This window comes from Artemia franciscana, chromosome 2, assembly GCF_032884065.1.
Source record: "Artemia franciscana chromosome 2, ASM3288406v1, whole genome shotgun sequence".
Lineage (NCBI taxonomy): Eukaryota > Metazoa > Arthropoda > Branchiopoda > Anostraca > Artemiidae > Artemia > Artemia franciscana.
In genome coordinates, this window is record NC_088864.1 from 46842552 (window position 1) to 46863078 (window position 20527).

The following is a 20527-nucleotide window of genomic DNA, read 5'->3' on the forward strand; positions in this document are numbered from 1 at the left end:
TGTCCCACATTATCCTCTCCCGAACACAGCGTCATTTAGATGAATACCTGCGTGATAAACAGCATGGTTTCCATCCAAACCGCTCTTGCGCAAACCTAATATCCACCCTGCGAATGTGCACGGAGGAGAGCTACGAATAGGGCACTCTACATGATCTCCATAAACTTCGAAAAGGCGTTCGACTCATTAGACCGCCAGTCTCTCCGGAAGCTCCTTCGCCACTACGGTATCCCCGACATCAGAGTAAATCTCATCATGGCGATGTATGATGATACAACCTATTGTGTGAAGATAGCAGAGGGAAATTCACGTAAATTTCCCATCCTCTCCGGGGTGAAACAAGAGTGCGTGCAATCTCCGCTACTATTCGCAGTCGTCATCGACTTCCTATTGAGGAGCGTCGAGTCAAGTGGGCTACACCTAAATGATTACCTGCTGAGCAACCTAGATTTTGCTGACGACATTGCCATCCTCGAAACCTGCAAATCATGGCTTCAGGCGCTGCCCAAGAGCGTTCAACAAAAAGCAGAAGATTTTAGACTCAACATCAACGACAGTAAAACCAAAGGCATGGCAAACAGCGATTCACCTATGAACATCAAATTTAATGACAAGGAAGTGGAAGATGTGGTCCATTCAAAACATCTTGGCGGCACCATTGAGAACACGGGATCCACAGCCAAAGAAATCATTGGCCGAATTGGAAAGGCTAGCAGCTCCTTCAACAGGCTCAAAAGAGTTTGGAGGTCGAGCACTTTCTCTCTCCGGCTTAAAATCCACCTGTTCAGCAGCAACGTCCTGCCCATCATCCTCTATGCATCTGAAAAATGGAATTTCAGCCAAGAAACAGAGAGGAGAATTCAGTATTTTGGAAACAAGTGCCTACGTAGACTTCTCAGCATCCACTGGTCCCAGAAGGTAACAAACGAGCACATTAGAAATATCGCAGGTCAACCGTCCCTCATTGGGACCATACGAAGGCGTAGATGGAGCTACCTCGGACACGTGCTGCGCATGGAGGATTCAAGAATCCTCCAATCTACGTTTTCTGGTTACTTGAAGGCACCCGCCGCAGAGAAAGGACCGAAAACACACTCCGTCGTACCTACAACAGCAACGTGTGGCACCTTCACGCCTCAATACAGCCGGATTAGGAAGATATCGTTGATGCCGCAAGTTTCAGAGACGACTAGAGATGGTTCTTAGACACCCTGGGTGCCTCTGGAGGCACAGGAAGATCTAAGGTCTATGACATAACATGTATCTACAGGCTGTCATGGAATGGTGGGATAGGGATGACTTTAAAAGCAGGGCTGTCATGGAATGGAGATAGAGCTTTCATAGAATGCTGGGGTAGGGCTATCATCGGTCATTTTATGCTGTCACTACTCTTATGAAAATGAAAGTCATAAGCTTAGCAATTTTCAAATGACTGAAATGAATGAATAAATGAAAGAAAAAATCTTTGCCCTCACACAAATTAGAACCAAACTCATTTAAAGAATAAAACGTCATAATTACTTCATATTCTGCATATTCGTATTCTACTGCCTGAACTTCTGTGTGTGGTGCAAGAGAATATGACTTTTAAAATATGGACAAAACTAATCATAAATTTTCTGAAAATTTCTCTACATATGTTTCTTATTTAATGTACAATAGCTCAAAATATTATAAATATTCAACCACTGAAAAGGAATAAAAAAAAAAATAGAACAATGAACGACATAGAAATGAAGCTGGTTCCTTATATACCGACATTCTCACCCTCCCTCGCAATTTTTTAACTGTTGCTAGGATGACAGCTTATCCAATATAGTAATTTTTTGGTGAGCCGTCGATGCGCGTGTTTGCTGCCTTTCATTAAGGCAAATTTAGCTTTTTTCTCATCTGTTTCATCGATTAATAGCTCTCCCTTTTTTCTTTGAGATAGGATCCACGCTCAAGACGTCCATTTACTCATTCATTTCATTTTTTATCATTGTTACTATTATTAAGGAATAACTGTTTTTGTATCATATTTGTATTGTAAACACTCAGTTATACAAAAAAAAGAACAGCTTAAGAGTAAAACAACAACAAAAAAAATATTTTAGATATACCCATACTCACCATTGAAGAAGGGAGGTTTAATAGATTAGAAAAAACTAGAAACTGAAACCAAACAAGCGGCAATATTTTCTTAAGAAATGAAAATTATATATTTTTTTACCATCTTTTGGAAGTGCATAAGGGGTCTAAAGTTATAAGAAAAGATTTGGGAAGAATTTGGATTCCTTTTTATGCCACTCATTAGCAACACACGTTAATAAAGGATATAAGCTGAAGCAATCAATGGTAAAATTTCCTTCGCGGATACTTTAAACTGTAAAAGCGTGATTTCTTAGCAAATCAGATAAAAAGTCACTTTTAAAGAATTCTTGTCACTTGTCTCTATATTTCTTACTATCTAGAGTTGGCAGTTGGAACCTTCAGCATTGAGAAATGGACCATTTGCCCAAGTGGGACACGGGCCGTCAGCCATCGTACTTGGGTACTCTTTTTACTTGGCAAGGCAAGGGATTCCTGGCTGTAACAAATTGCCCTCGATCGACTTTTTAAACTCGCTCTACTTACTTCACTCGCAATGGTGGCTAGTTCTGGCTTTCAACCTAATTTATTCAGAGATGTTGCTGAGGTAGGTTCATACAAACCAGAAAAACAAAATTACTGGCAAGAAATATTTTACGGACCTCTGGGTTAGCAAAAGTGGTCAGGTTCTTGCGTGGAATTTTATCACCTCCACCCCCTCACTTTGCTTACCATGATTAGGACCTTAGATCTCCCCCCCCCTCATATCGGGTTTTGTACATTTTAGCCGTCCTTCAGTGTCTCACCCTCAAAACGGACCTCGTATATTTGGATAATGTTCGGCCCTAAGTAAATGAAACCTATAGCTGGAATGTTGCTGTACCAATTAAAAATAAGTCGTTTCTTAGTTTTCTTTGAAAATGCTTATTTGAATCAGTTTTTGGGAATGATCCAATATCCTTTGGCTGTATTCGTATTCGAGCAGACAGTCGGACAATGGACCATAATCTGTTCCGAAAAACTGGTTTCCGGTTGTACTTAAAGAGAGATAAAGAATTGCGTTTTCAGCACTTCTAAACTCAGTTTCCAATCAGTCTTTAATGTAAAAATTATGTAGAGAATTTGATATTAACAAAGGATCCGATCGGCTGAGTAGGACTGCTGCACTGGTCTTCTGCAACAGGACTTCTGCTTATTTGTAATCGATTGATTATATTCAGCTAAACAATAGTGGAATTTCTCAAATTTGCACACAGAGTAGCCTATGATAAAGAATGGTAACGTGAAATCGCGTCAACTCTTCATAGTGTGAGGAAAGTTAGAAAAAAAAGGAACTTTTCAGTAATGAATGCTCAAGTTTAAAGAGTCCTTTGCGCAAGTATTGAAAATGGAACCTCTTTTCAAGGATTGTTCTTGCTGTGAAAAAATCGCACTTCCAGCAGAATCCAACACCCGACCCTTCTTACACGCAGCAGAATTACTTTTATCAGACTTCACCGGTAATTCCAATCCTCTCAATATTCAAGGACTGTTCATATTTCCAAAATCGATTAAAAAAATTGGCACTCAAGAAGAGCGTGGATTTAAAGCCGAATACAAAGTCTACAAGAAACTACAACAGTCAAACTTGCAAATGTATGTGTTTTACACATTACTAGGCTTGAGACGTAACGAAAATGACTCGAAAAATGAAGAACTGGGGGATTTTTTGATAATAACGAAATCTTCATTAATTATTATAGATGTGAAAGCCTCAGAAGAAAACGTAACTTTGAAGAATATACTGTCAAATGCTCATGTGGATCAACAGGAAAAGGTTATTAAACATATTGAAAGCTATTTACAAAATCATAACTGTAAGTATGAAACTGGATTCAAATTTGAATCGGATTTAGTTTATTATTTTAACGTATATCCGAATACGAATTCACGAATCAAACTAGGACGGCAAGCCAACCTATTCAAAAATGCATTATTCGAAGACGATTATATGCAAACCATTGAAGAATTAAGCGTGAAAACAATTAAGCCTGATCTAATTGGCGAAAAGTGTGAATATTCACTCAGAACATTGCTGGCATGGTGAGTGTTCCTTTTTTTCTTTATCTAATAAAATAAATTGCAAATTTTGTCCTTCTGTACTTACCTTTTGGTCAGAATCGTAGACAAGGTCAGATAACACTTATGGACTATGTGCGTGGATATTTATCAATGGAGAGAGGGGGGCCGACACTGCTGAGAATAAAAGGCAGAACTGGAACTACAATAATTGACTAATATAGGGAAGGGGTGCAGACCCAAGGGTTTCCGTGCGCAGAGACTTGAGTTTATTACAATATTAGAACAGCCAATATTATCTGACAGATTAAAATAATTGTTTTCGTTGTTCTAATAGCTCATGCAAAATCTTATAGCTATTTTTATATTTTTTAATTAATCGTTTCATAACAAAATATGACTATGCTGGGGTGGGTCCAGGGGAGGCGGGGTCTACTCCCTCCAAAGATTTTTCAGGCAACCTCATTCGGTGATTTTCGTAAGCTTGTCAATTTGATCAATTATTGCGGTCAATTATTTGGTCAATTATCTTATTTTGTCTTATATTCCCCCCCCCCAGATTTGCTCTAGATATGCCTTTGGAATTATGCCTATACTCCCACAAAGGGGGAAGGGCAGAAGGGGTCTTCCTCCTTAAGATTGATCTCAAGGCTTGAACGATAAACAGAACAGTAATCTATAATTATAACTTGTTTTGATTTCGAGCCCCTGGCCTCCGAATAAATTTTCTGATCTCCTACTAAGAGTTAAACCAGTATATACCATTAATAACTTATCAAATTACCCTAGAAAGCGGGGCAAATCACACTAAAAACGGAAAGAAAATACAAAGACACACAAAAAAACTTAAAATTATTTAAAGCATTTTGGACAATAAAACATACCAAACTTGAGCTTGTGTAATAAACAAGATAGCAGTACTTAATCCTAGTCTCAGTGCCAGGAGTGATCGAAAAAACCATAAAACAGGGTGAAAGTGGCCTAATAGTAGGTGATTTTCCTTTTTCAACTTTGAATGCAACTTTTCATACAACGGAGGAATAAAAGCTGTCTACGTTTGAACCTCTCCAACCTTAACTCAAAAGAGACCATATACACTATTATCAGAACTGTTTCCCATTATTCTATGTATATATATGTATATTCATTATAGTAGAGGAATAATTATTGAAAATAGAATTTTTTTTGTATTTGGGAGTAAAAAAAATCGTATAAAATAATGTTTTGAAAATCTCATATGATGGGGGGAGGAGGGCTCTTGACACTCTAATAGAAATCAATGTTATAATATATATACATAGAAATATACATAGAAAACATTCAAATGTTGGTTTTTATTGAATAGTTTCAAAGGCTTAAATTTATAATTTCCAAAGATTCTGATTTTTAAATTTCATTGTTTCTGTTTCAGGTTCTACCGTACATACATATACATAGAAACATATTTGCATATACATATAAACATAGAAACAGATATACATAGAAATATACATAGAAATCATTCAAATGCTGGTCTTTATTGAATAGTTTCAAGGGCTTAAATTTATAATTTCCAAAGATTCTGATTTTTAAATTCCAATATTTCTGTTTCAGGTTCTACGGTACATATATATATATATATATATATATATATATATATATATATATATATATATATATATATATATATATATATATATATATATATATATATATATATATATATATATATATATATATATATATATATATATACATAGAAATCATTCAAATGTTGGTCTTTATTGAATAGTTTAAAAGGCATAAATTTATAATTTCCAAAGATTCTGATTTTGAAATTTCATTATTTCTGTTTCAGGTTCTACGGTACATATCTTAGGTTATGCTTAAAATCAGATAGTTTGAAAACTGAGACGAATCTTACAGTAAAGAGGGAATTGAACAAAGAGTACAAACTACCAGCCAAGAGAAGGAACAAAGATATTGCAGGGATTTTCTTGACCCCCGCCCAGAAAGCAGTTGTTGATAGTGATGAACGTTATTTACACATCATTGGTCTACCAGGAACAGGAAAAACTTACTGTTTATTACTAAAAATGGTCAAGGAATTTTTTGAAATTTGGCAGCTTTATATGAAAAACAGTAAAGAAAATAAAGAAATAATTGTTGTATATCATCGTGATATGATTACATTACAATATATTCAGGAAATTTTTTGGCAGACTGTCAAAAAACAGCTAGAGCAAAAACGCATTATACGAGAAGAGGGAATGTCTCATTTAGTCAAATTTGTTTTTGAGAGAGATTGCATCGACATTGATACTAAATTGCCGTTTCTAGCTGAAAATTACGATTCAGAAATAAAGTTCAAGGTATTTTGTGATGATGTTTCTACAGACACTCTCGACTTTAATCACGTGAATAGGACAAGTGAAATTTTTAAGGCAGTTGACCGCTCGAATTTTTGCTGGTGGACATCATACTCTGCCATACCAATCCTTAGAAATTTCTATAGACCCTTTTCACTTTTAAAACTAAAAGACAACACCATATATGAGTGTAACAAACATGTGTATCTTACAGACAGTCTAAGATACACTGCTTCTATACATTCCCTTATAAATGTCCTTATAACTTTAAGTGAAGATACTGACTTAAGCCGTTTAGGTCTCCCAAGATTTAGAAAAAATGATTTCAGCCCTGGAACAAGAGTTGTTGGAGAGATTCCTAAGTTTGTATCTGTGGCAGATTATAAGGAAATGGCAGTAGAAGTTCAGAAATTATTCCAGAGCTTGGTGGAAGATGAACATCTTGAAAGTAATGACATAGCAGTAATCACATGCCTTATACCCTATGCGAGCTCAGAAGAGTCAGGGTAAGCCATTATTTTTATTAATCTTATTTGTCCTACTAGTAAATTATTTAAACATATTTAGTTATCTTTATTAGTTAGTTTGTCATTTAATTTAATTCATATTTGTTCATTTAACCAGTTTAACAGGGACAGTCACTTCAATAAAAATTGTTAATTTTATGTTATTTATTTAATTAAGTTTCTAAAAGCTAGTCTAGTAACCTATAGTCATTGCTAAGTCTCCAATTATTTCAGAATTAAGTAGTAAGTATATTCTCATGTGAACAAATGCAAAGGACACAGTAATGACTATTTTTAATTATTAATTTCAAAAATCTTTACCACAAACGGCTGTCAAAAATCGAGAAATAAAGCTAAATAACTTTCCAAGCGAAACAGTAGCATAAATCGTCAACAATAAATAAACAAAACCATAAAATAACAGAAAAAAAAACAGTTTGCGGTAACGAACTGTAGTAAGGAGCGACCCGGCTCAATAGTAACCGAAACTCTAAAAAACTGAATTTTGATACCAATAGTTACACCAAAAGAATCACGTTTAATGCTGATTTTAAATATATAAGGCTCATAAGTTTAGTATTACCCATCAAAAGTTACAACCCTGAGAAAATTTGCCTTATTTTAGAAAATAGGGGGAAACACCCCCTAAAAGTAATACAATCTTAACAAAAATCACACCATCGAATTCAGTGCATCAGACAACCCTTTTGATGAAGTTTCAAGCTCCTATCTACAAGAATGTGGAATTTAGCATTTTTGCCAGAACACAGATCCCAGATGCCTGTTTATTTATTTAATTTTTTTTCCCAGGGGTGATCGTATCGACTTAGTGGTCCTAGAATGGCGTGAGAGGGCTCATTATAACGGAAATTTAAAGTTCTAGTGCCCTTTTTGAGTGACCAAACAATTTGAAGGTACTCCCACGCTCATTTTTTCCAAAGTCACCGGATCAAAATTCTGAGATGGCCATTTTATTCACCATAGTCGAAAAACCTAATAACTATGTCTTTGGGGACGACTCACTCCCCCACAGTCCCCGTGGAAGGGGCTGCAAGTTACAAACTTTGACCGTTGTTTACATATACTAATGGCTATTGGGAAGTGTACAGACGTTTTCAGGGGATTTTTTTTGGTTTGGGAGGGGGGAAGTTGAGCGGGGTTCCTAATCTAGCATTATCTCTTGAAGCCGCAAGCCTGTTGTCACGTTGCTCTTGTGATTCCTCGGCAAGCTTTCTTTTGTTACTTTCTCTTTTAGCCGCAACCCTGTTTTTACGTTGCTCTTGTTTGGCATTATCTCTTTGAGCCGCAAGCCTGTTTGATTCCTCGGCACGATTTGATTCCTCGGCTGTTTCTTCTGCCATTGTAGGATTTATACTAAATATTCTGTTTGAATCGCAAGCCTTATATACGTATAATGACGTCATATACAAAGCCTTATATACTTATAATGACGTCAACTTATATTGACGTCATATAGAAACATACAAAATATACACACGACGTCATAATGCTCAATCCTTATAATGACGTCAGTCGAAAAACATGACGTCAGTCGACAAACAACTTATTATTATATATTTAGATTTTTATATCTCTACTAGCTGTTGGGGTGGCGCTTCGCGCCACCCCAACACCTAGTTGGTGGGGCGCTTCGTGCCCCCCAAGCCCCCCCGCGCGCGTAAGTCGTTACGCGCCATATTAGTTACGCGCCATTGTAGTTGTGTCCCTGTGTCCCACCTGTGAATATAGATAGATTTATATATGTGTTTCAAACTACGTAAAAATTGCGAATATACAACATTCTTGGCTTTCCCATTGTCTGTCCATATACAAAGCCGTATGTACTAATAATGACGTCATATGCAAACGCTCTTTTTACAAACAAACAAACATGCATACACACAACTCGTTTTTATATAGATAGATAGATAGATAGATACAATACAAATTAACTACGTAAAACTTGTGAATATACAACAGTCTTCGCTGTCCCATTGTCTGTGCGTATAAATAAATTGTCAGGTTTACCGACCCTCAAAGATGCAACATACAATTGTACATTGGTAAAGCAATCTGTATTAAGATCTATACCGCATTTTTCTAGTGATTGCCCTTGAGCTTTGTTGATGGTGGTTGCAAATGCTAATCGAATTGGGAATTGCAATCTTTTAAATTGAAAAAACAGATCCGTTGGAATCAGGGGAATGCGAGGAATAAGAACAGCCTCGCCCTTATAAGGCCCTGTCAAGATTGTGGCCTTCATTAGGTTTTCCATTGTTTTTTTTTACGGCAAGTTGCGTGCCATTGCAAAGCTTTGGTGGGTTGATATTTCTTAAAAGTATTATTGGTACGCCTATTTTTAGCTGTAGCACGTGTGGTGGAAACCCTGAAGGATCTATGGAATTTAAAAATTCAGATGGATAATTAACCGCTTCATTTGGTTCCAAAATACAAATTAACTGCGTAAAACTTGCGAATATACAACATTCTTCGCTGTCCAATTGTCGCTGCATATAAATAGATTGTCAGGTTTACCGACCCTCGAACATGCAACGTACATCCATGGGAAAAACAATCAGTATTAAGATCTATACCACATTTTTCTAATGATTGACCTTGAGCTTTGTTAATGGTGATTGCAAATGCTAATCGAATTGTGAATTGCAATCTTTTAAATTGAAAAGGCAGATCCGTTGGAATCATGGGAATGCGAGGAATAAGAACAGCCTCGCCCTCAAAAGGCCCTGTCAAGATTGTGGCCTCTATTAGGTTTTCCATTGTTTTTTTACGGCAAGTCGAGTGCCATTGCAAAGCTTTGGTGGGTTTATATTTCTTAAAAGTATTATTGGTACGCCTATTTTTAGTTGTAGCATGTGTGGTGGAAACCCTGAAAGATCTATGGAATTTAAAAATTCAGATGGATAATTAACCGCTTCATTTGGTTCCAAAACTGTGTCGACTGACTTGTAAAGGACTGCCTGGTCTCGAATATTGGTCAAAACAATATTGTTGATTTCGTGGACGTCTATATTTTTGGGTGCGAGAATCGCTCTTTCACTTAGACATTTATTATTTTTATAATTTTTTAGAATATTCGGAAATACTTTTTCAATCAATTCATTTTTGGACGTCACTAAATTACAAAAATCAGCAGGTAGTTGTATACGTCCTGAAATTGAGTCTACTGGGAGCTTTCCGTTTCCCATTGCCAGCAATTGATCTGAAAATGTTTGACCAGAGTCATCGTTTTGCAATCGGACACGCATATTTGTAGTTACTTTTAATGTTTTTACGTGTGCCCATAAATTAGAATTTTTCAGGCAAGCATTCATTTCGTCTGCAGGAGTTGATCTAGGTATTATAGGTAATGTTTGCCTGAAATCTCCCGCAAGCAATATTAATGTGCTGCCAAAGGGTTTCGACTTCCCTCGCAAATCTTTCAAGCATTGATCCAGAGCCTCGAGCGATTTTTTGTGTGCCATTGTGCACTCATCCCAAATAATAAGTTTGCATTGCTGCAATACTTTACCCATCCCAGATGATTTGGAAATATTGCACGTGGGAGTTTCTGTAGAATGCAAGTTCAGAGGCAATTTCAAAGCGGAATGAGCAGGTATTTCAGCGGAAATCACATCATCAATTTTTGTTCGAAGTAATTTTTTTATGTAGCCAGATTAGTATATGTGCGTGTGGCAAACCTCGCTTTTGCCATTCCACTGAGTACATCCAGCATCGCACTGACACAAACACTTCAAGTTTTACAATGTAGTTTATCAGTGATTTCAACTTTTGCCGGAAGACACGGGCCGTAATGTCATGGCTATGAACCGCCGATTGTCCTTGAAGTAAAAGCTGCAGTATCTCGTCCCAAGATTGATTACATGTAAATGTAATAAATAAATCTAGACGACCATAGAGACGAACATACGCAATAGCATCTTGAGCATATTCATGCATATGACGGGGACTGCCAGCATATGACGAAGGTAAAATTGTTAATCTTCCAACGTTTGTGGTATTACCGTCATTTATAACTGCATCTCGCAAATGAATGTATTGTTCAGAGCGGAGCTTGGTCTGATTCAGGCGGATATATAGCAAACGTTCTGATCCAATTTTAGCATACATATCAACGACGAATTGGTGAAACAATTCACGGCATTTTAAAATATAATTTTCTTCATCCTGCCGAATCATTAATCTATAGGAATAATAATGCATCGCACTGCATTTCTTATTCATTTCTATGTTTGTGGCTGGATTAATAAATTTAATATTAAAGTGATAGCCGTCGGCTCCATCCCAAAAAATGATAGGATATTGTAGGGCATCGTAGCATCGATGAGTTTCAGCAATTCTTAACAACTGAGCGTTTCGCTTATGTAGAATAATATCTCGAGGTAAAAACTGATCACCGACCATAACGATTGCCACTTCGTCGATAGTCGGAGCATTGTATCTACGCACATGTTGGCCAGTAGGTCTTTTGTCAGCGGAAATAACAATTTCATGGGTATAATTAGGCATCAAATCGATGGCTTTTTTGAACAGACGCACTAAATTATTATTTTCGTGGAAAAGATGTTGCAATTGGGAAACGATTGTCCTTGCAACGTTGGGAGAAATTTCGCAACGTGCATTCAATTCAGAATTTCTATCACTGATGAAGTACAATTGTAAAAATTTATGATTCTCGCCTGAGAATGGTAGAAGGGACCCTGCTTTATGATAAATTTGCCCTTTTACTTTGAAAGTAGACATAAATTGATCTGGATTTTCGATTTGGGCTCCAAACGACGTCACTTGGAAACATGAGTTGTATTTTTTTATTTTTGACAAAAAACGCTTAGATTCTGACGTAGTTCCAGTAAGGAAAGTCTTCAATGGCTCTGGTGGTGCAGCCAATAGAGGAAGTTTAACTTTTCCTGAGGCGCAACACATTCCCACCATTGAATTTCAAGGCCTTGCAATAGGGACAAATTTTAGACATTGTCCCGATTTGAACACATCTACTCAAGCTATAATCATCGACTGGGTTGTACCTGAATGCCAGGCGATAACTTTCAGGTTGCTCTGATTCCTCGGCACGCTTTCTTTTCTTACTTTCTCTATCAGCAGCAAGCCTGATTTCTTGCTGTTCTTGTGATTCCTCGGCACGCTTTCTTTTCTTACTTTCTCTATCAGCAGCAAGCCTGATTTCTTGCTGTTCGTGTAATTCCTCGGCACGCCTTCTTTTTTCACTTTCTCTTTTAGCAGCAAGTCTGCTTCCGCGTTGCTCTGGTAGTTCCTCGGCACGCTTTCTGTTCTTTCTTTCTCTATCAGCCTCAAGCCTGTTTCCTTGCTGTTCTTTTGATTCCTCGGCACGCTTTCTGTTCTTTCTTTCTCTATCAGCCTCAAGCCTGTTTCCTTGCTGTTCTTTTGATTCCTCGGCACGCCTTCTTTTTTCACTTTCTCTTTTAGCAGCAAGTCTGCTTTCGCGTTGCTCTGGTAGTTCCTCGGCACGCTTTCTTTTCTGACTTTCTCTATCAGCAGCAAGTTTTTTGGCATAGACTCTTTGAGCATCTTCATCGGCTTTTGCCATTGTAAATTCATCAGTCATTGTAAACTTAAACATTAATAGATTTCTACGTGAACATATGTCTTAAATATCTTGAATGACGTCACCGTCAAAGCAAAATGACGACAACTAATTTCATGACGTCCGTCAACACAGAAACATGACGTCACCTGATCCACAGACAGACACACAGACAGACAACTTATTTTTATATATATAGAAGAAGATATATATAAAAATAAGTTGTCTGTCTGTGTGTCATCTGACGTCATGTTTCTGTGTCGACTGATGTCATGAAGTTAGTTGTCGTCATTTTTGCTATGACGGTGACGTCATTAAAGATATTTAAGACATATATGTTCACGTAGAAATCTATTAATGTTTAAGTTTAAAATGACTGATGAACTTACAATGGCAATTGCCGATGAAGATGCTCAAAGAGTCTATGCCAAAAAACTTGCTGCTGATAGAGAAAGTCAGAAAAGAAAGTGTGCCGAGGAATCAAAAGAACAGCAAGGAAACAGGCTTGAGGCTAAAGAACGCAAAACCGTGCAGTTAGATGAAGATCCACCTGGACAGCGAGAGTCAAAACATATCAAAACTGAAAATGATAGTGATGATGATTGGGTTTGGGATTTTGACTTGGATAAGATCATCAATGCCTACCAGATTTTAGTTAAAAAAACAAAGGTTCGGCGATATGTATTTCATATTGAAGCTGAAAAATAAAGAAGAAAAAGAAAACTGAAAAAAGAAAAAATGTAAAAGACTAAAAAATACTAAAAAGAAAAAACACTCAAAGACAAATTACAGACCGGGACACAAATGACGACAGGGACAGAGGGAATATAAATAACGACCGGGACACTCAAAGAGAAATTACAGACTGGAATACCGGGACACAAATGACGACCGGGACACAGGGAATATAAATGACGACCAGGACACAGGTATTTAAGAATATCGTTCAAAGACAAATTTTTAATTGTAAGAAGACCGTTGAAAGAGAAATTTCTAATTGTAAAATGACTGAAGAACCTACAATGGCAACTTCCGAGGAAGCTGCTCAAAACGAATGTATTCAAGCCGAAGTAGCTGAGTTGGTAAAGCGTTATGTTTCAGGTTTTAGGTCCGAGAGGCTCCAGGTTTGAACCTTGGCTTTAGCATTAATACAAAAGAAGAAAAAAACTAAAAAAGGTAAAAACTACAAAAAAACTAAAAAGAATATATATATATATATATATATATATATATATATATATATATATATATATATATATATATATATATATATATATATATATATATATATATATATATATATATATATATATATATATATATATATATATATATATATAAGTTGTCTGTCTGTCTGTGGGTCTGTGGATCTGTGGATGAAATTAGTTGCCGTCATTTTTGTTATGACGATGCTTAGTATATTGTAAAACACATTAATTTGGTTAATAATATACCATTTAAAACACCAAAATGAACATGCTGGAGTAGTCACTCGGTGAGAGAGGGTGTCAGAACGGAGAATGAAGGTCCCAGGTTCAAATCCTGGTTAGGCTAAAAAAGGTAAAAAACTAAAAACTAAAAAAAAAAACTGAAAAAACTAAAAAAAGGCAAAAACTACAAAAAAAAAACTAAAAACTAATAAAAAAATAAAAAAGCCGAAAAACTAAAAAAACTAAAGAAACTAAAAAAAGGAAAAAACTTAAAAAACTAAAAACTAAAAAAAGCTAAAAAAAAGGAAAAATGAAAAATAGAAGAGAAAAAGAATACTAATAAAATTAAAAATAAAAATAAAAAAAAATAAAAAAGATAAAAAGCTAAAAAAAGGTAAAAACCAATAAAAACTAAAACGAAAAAAAGGTAAAAAACTAAAAAAAAAATCATCTAAGAAACTAAAAAAAACTAAAAAACGTAAAAACTAAAAGAACTAAAAAAGTAAAAAAAAACTAAAAAAAGGAAAAAACTGAAAAATAAGCGGGATATAAAACAGGGGGATATAAATGACGACCGGGACACCGGGACATAAGGAATATAAATGAATCAGAAAATACAACTAATGTTTCCAAATGACGTCGTTTGGAGCCCAAATTGAAAATCCAGATCAATTTATGTCTACTTTCAAAGTAAAAGGGCAAATTTATCATAGAGCAGGGTCTCTTCTACCATTCTCAGGCGAGAATCATAAATTTTTACAATTGTACTTCATCAGTGATAGAAATTCTGAATTGAATGCACGTTGCGAAATTTCTCCCAACATTGAAAGGACAATCGTTTCCCAATTACAACATCTTTTCCACGAAAATAATAATTTAGTGCGTCTGTTCAAAACAGCCATCGATTTGATGCCTACTTATACGCATAAAATTGTTATTTCCGCTGACAAAACGCCTCCTGGCCAACATGTGCGTAGATACAATGCTCCAACTATCGACGAAGTGGCCATCGTCAAGGTCGGTGATCAGTTTTTACCTGGAGATATTATTCTCAGGGTTTCCACCACACGTGCTACAACTAAAAATAGGCCTACCAATAATAATTTTAAGAAATATAAACCCACCAAAGCTTTGCTATGGCACTCGACCTGCCGTAAAAAAAACAATGGAAAACCTAACAGAGGCCACAATCTTTACAGGGCCTTTTGAGGGTGAGGCTGTTCTTATTCCTCGCATTCCCAAGATTCCAACGGATCTGCCTTTTCAATTTAAAAGATTGCAATTCCCAATTCGATTAGCATTTGCAATCACCATTAACAAAGCTCAAGGTCAATCATTAGAAAAATGTGGTATAGATCTTAATACTGATTGTTTTTCCCATTGACAATTGTACGTTGCATGTTCGAGGGTCGGTAAACCTGACAATCTATTTATATGCAGCGACAATTGGACAGCGAAGAATGTTGTATATTCGCAAGTTTTACGCAGTTAATTTGTATTTTATCTATCTATCTATCTATCTATCTATATAAAAACGAGTTGTATGTATGCATGTTTGTTTGTTTGTAAAAAGAGCGTTTGCATATGATGTCATTATTAGTACATACGGCTTTGTATATGCAGAGACAATGGGAAAGCCAAGAATGTTGTATATTCGCAATTTTTACGTAGTTTAACTCTTGCAGACGAAATGAATGCTTGCCTAAAAAATTCTAATTTATAGGCACACGTAAAAATATTAAAATTAACTACAAATATGCGTGTCCGATTGCAAAACGATGACTCTGGTCAAACAGTAGACTCAATTTCAGGACGTATACAACTACCTGCTGATTTCTGTAATTTAGTGACGTCCAAAAATGAATTGATTGAAAAAGTATTTCCGAATATTCTAAAAAATTATAAAAATAATAAATGGCTAAGTGAAAGAGCGATTCTCGCACCCAAAAATATAGACGTCCACGAAATCAACAATATTGTTTTGAACAAGATTCGAGACCAGGCAGTCCTTTACAAGTCAGTCGACACAGTTTTGGAACCAAATGAAGCGGTTAATTATCCATCTGAATTTTTAAATTCCATAGATCCTTCAGGGTTTCCACCACACGTGCTACAACTAAAAATAGGCGTACCAATAATACTTTTAAGAAATATCAACCCACCAAAGCTTTGCAATGGCACGCGACTTGCCGTAAAAAAAAACAATGGAAAACCTAATAGAGGCCACAATCTTGACAGGGCCTTATGAGGGTGAGGCTGTTCTTATTCCTCGCATTCCCATGATTCCAACGGATCTGCTTTTTCAATTTAAAAGATTGCAATTCCCAATTCGATTAGTATTTGCAATCACCATTAACAAAGCTCAAGGTCAATCATTAGAAAAATGTGGTATAGATCTTAATCCTGATTGTTTTTCCCATGTACAATTGTACGTTGCATGTTCGAGGGTCGGTAAACCTGACAATGTATTTATATGCAGCGACAATTGGACAGCGAAGAATGTTGTTTATTCGCAAGTTTTACGCAGTTAATTTGTATTGTATCTATCTATATAAAAACGAGTTATGTGGATGCATGTTTGTTTGTTTGTAAAAAGAGCGTTTGTATATGACGTCATTTTTAGTACATACGGCTTTGCATATGCACAGACAATGGGAAAGCCAAGAATGTTGTTTATTCGCAATTTTTGCGTAGTTTGAAACACATATATAAATCTATCTATATTCACAGGTGGGACACAGGGACACAACTACAATGGCGCATAACTAATATGGCGCGTAACGACTTACGCGCGCGGGGGGTTTGGGGGGGGCGCGAAGTGCCCCACCAACTAGGTGTTGGGGTGGCGCGAAGCGCCACCCCAACAGCTAGTATATCTATATATATAAAAATAAGTTGTCTGTCTGTGGATCTGTGGATCAGGTGACATCATGTTTCTGTGTCGGCTGACGTCATGAAATTAGTTGTCGTCATTTTTGTTATGACGATGCTTAGTATATTGTAAAACACATTAATTTGGTTAATAATATACCATTTAAAACACCAAAATGAACATGCTGGAGTATTCACTCGGTGAGATAGGGTGTCAGAACGGAGAATGAAGGTCCCAGGTTCAAATCCTGGTTAGGCTAAAAAAGGTATAAAACTAAAAACTAAAAAAAACTGAAAAAACTAAAAAAAGGCAAAAACTACAAAAAAAACTAAAAACTAATAAAAAAATAAAAAAGCTAAAAAACTAAAAAAACTAAAAAAACTAATAAAAAAAATAATAAATGACGACTGGGACGCAGGGACACAACTACAACGGTGACACCGGGATACAAATGACGACCGGGACACAGGGAATATAAATGACGACCGGGACACAGGGACACAATTACAAACTGCAAATGACGATGGCGACTCAGGGAATGGTCGATTAGCAATCACCATCAACAAAGCTCAAGGGCAATCATTAGAATCATGAGGTATAGATCTGAATACGGATTGTTTTCCCATGGACCATTATATGTTGCATGTTCAAGAGTCGGTAAACACCTAGTTGGTGGGGGCGCTTCGCGCCCCCCCAAGCCCCCTCCGCGCGCGTAAGTCGTTACGCGCCATATTAGTTACGCGCCATTGTAGTTGTGTCCCTATGTCCCACCTGTGAATATAGATATATATATATATATATATATATATATATATATATGTTTTTAACTACGTAAAACTTGCGAATATACAACATTCTTTCCTGTCCCATTGTCTGTGCATATAAATAGATTGTTTACCGACTCTTGAAAAGGCAACATATAATGGTCCATGGGAAAACAATCCGTATGGGAAAACAACCTGTTACCGACTCTTGAAAATGCAACATATAATGGTCCATGGGAAAACAATCCATGGGAAAACAACCTGTTGGGGTGGCGCTTCGCGCCACCCCAACACCTAGTTGGTGGGGGCGCTTCGCGCCCCCACAAGCCCCCCCGCGCGCGTAAGTCGTTACGCGCCATATTAGTTACGCGCCATTGTAGTTGTGTCCCTATGTCCCACCTGTGAATATAGATATATATATATATATATATATATATATATATATATATATATATATATGTTTTTAACTACGTAAAACTTGCGAATATACAACATTCTTTGCTGTCCCATTGTCTGTGCATATAAATAGATTGTTTAACGACTCTTGAAAATGCAACATATAATGGTCCATGGGAAAACAATCCGTATTCAGATCTATACCTCATGATTCTAATGATTGCCCTTGAGCTTTGTTGATGGTGATTGCTAATCTACCGTTCCCTGTGTCGCCATCGTCATTTATATATCCCCTTGTGCCCCCCGCCATCCCCTTTGTAGTTTTGTCCCTGTGTCCCGGTCGTCATTTGTGTCCCGGTGTCCCAGTCTGTGATTTCTCTTTGAGTGTCCCGGGCGTCATTTATATTCCATGTGTCCCGGTGTCTCGGTCGTCATTTATATCCCCCTGTGCCCCCGGCGTCCCCGTTGTAGTTGTGTCCCTGTGTCCCGGTCGTCATTTATATTCCCTGTGTCCCGGTCGTCATTTGTATCCCGGTGTCCCGGTCTGTATATACATTCGTTTTTTAGTTTTGTTTTTCTCCTTTATTTTTTTCCTTTTTTCTTTTTTTTTCTTTTTTAGTTTATTTAGATTTTTAGATTTTTTAGTTTTTTTATTAGTTTTTATTTTTTTTCTTTTTAGTTTTTTTGTAGTTTTTACCTTTTTTTTTTTTAGTTTTTTTAGTTTTTTTTACTTATATCCTGGTCTTCATTTATACTCCCTGTGTCCCGGTCGTCATTTGTGTCCCGGTGCTTTGTTGATTGCTAATCGAACATTCCTTTTGTCCCGGTCGCTTTCTCTTTGAGTGTCGTCATTCATATTCCGTGTGTGCCGGTGTCCCGGTCGTCATTTGTGTCCCGATGTCCCGGTCTGTAATTTCGTCAGTTGAAAACTTATGATGAAATAAATTTTTAATTTTTTCCTTTTTTTTGTTTTTAGTTTTTTTTATTGGTTTTTTACCTTTTTTTAGGTTTTTTAGTTTTTTTCTTTTTTCTTTTTAGTTTTTTTTGAAGTTTTTATCTTTTTAGTTTTTTTATTTTTATTTATATTTTTTTAGTTTTCTTTTTCTCCTTTATTTTTCAGTTTTTTCCTTTTTTTAGTTTTTTTTCTTTTTTAGTTCTTTTAGTTTTTACCTTTTTTAGTTTTTTTTAGTTTTTTTAGTTTTTTAGCTTTTTTTATTTTTTTTTATTAGTTTTTAGTTTATTTTATGGGTTTTTCCTTTTTTAGTTTTTTTTTTTTAGTTTTTTATCTTTTTTTAGTTTTTTTTTAGTTTTTAAGCTTTTTTAGATTTTTTTATTTTGTTTTCTTTTTTTTTTTGTAGTTTTTTATTTTTTTGTATTTTTATTCAAATTTTTTTAGTTTTCTTTTTCTCTTTTATTTTTCAGTCTTTTCCTTTTTTTAGTTTTTTTCTTTTTTAGTTTTTAGTTTTTTTTAGTTTTTTACCTTTTTTTAGTTTTTTTAGTTTTTTTAGTTTTTTAGATTTTTTAGTTTTTTTATTAGTTTTTAGTTTTTTTTGTAGTTTTTGCCTTTTTTAGTTTTTTTCAGTTTTTTTTAGTTTTTAGTTTTTTACCTTTTTTTAGTTTTTTTTTAGTTTTTTAGCTTTTTAGTTTTTTTTTTCTTTTTAGTTTTTTTTTGTAGTTTTTACCTTTTTTAGTTTTTTTTCTTATTTTGTATTAGTGTGAAATAATTCAGACGTCATATGCGGACAAACCCGACGTCACCTGATCCACGATCCACAGATCCACAGACAACTTATTTTTATATATATATATATATATATATATATATATATATATATATATATATATATATATATATATATATATATATATATATATATATATATATATATATATATATATATACTAGCTGTTGGGGTGGCGCTTCGCGCCACCCCAACACCTAGTTGGTGGGGGCGCTTCGCGCCCCCCCAAGCCCCCCCGCGCGCGTAAGTCGTTACGCGCCATATTAGTTACGCGCCATTGTAGTTGTGTCCCTGTGTCCCACCTGTGAATATAGATAGATTTATATATGTTTTTCAAACTACGTAAAAATTGCGAATATACAACATTCTTGGCTTTCCCATTGTCTGTCCATATACAAAGCCGTATGTACTAATAATGACGTCATATGCAAACGCTCTTTTTACAAACAAACAAACATGCATACACACAACTCGTTTTTATATAGATAGATAGATAGATAGATACAATACAAATTAACTACGTAAAACTTGTGAATATACAACAGTCTTCGCTGTCCCATTGTCTGTGCGTATAAATAGATTGTCAGGTTTACCGACCCTCAAAGATGCAACATACAATTGTACATTGGTAAAGCAATCTGTATTAAGATCTATACCGCATTTTTCTAGTGATTGCCCTTGAGCTTTGTTGATGGTGGTTGCAAATGCTAATCGAATTGGGAATTGCAATCTTTTAAATTGAAAAAGCAGATCCGTTGGAATC

At 35.7% G+C, this 20527-nt stretch overlaps 1 protein-coding gene across 1 annotated transcript in view; it reads left to right on the forward strand.

The window, feature by feature from the left end:
- The first annotated feature begins 3130 nt into the window (after positions 1–3130).
- The window catches only part of LOC136042919 (uncharacterized), a 42065-nt gene continuing 24668 nt past the window's right edge, over positions 3131–20527 (forward strand). The window contains exons 1-2 of the mRNA XM_065727842.1: positions 3131–4152; positions 5966–6982. Coding sequence (XP_065583914.1) covers positions 3419–4152; positions 5966–6982 — 1751 coding nt within the window. The 5' untranslated portion in view covers positions 3131–3418. The remainder of the gene's footprint in view (positions 4153–5965; positions 6983–20527) is intronic.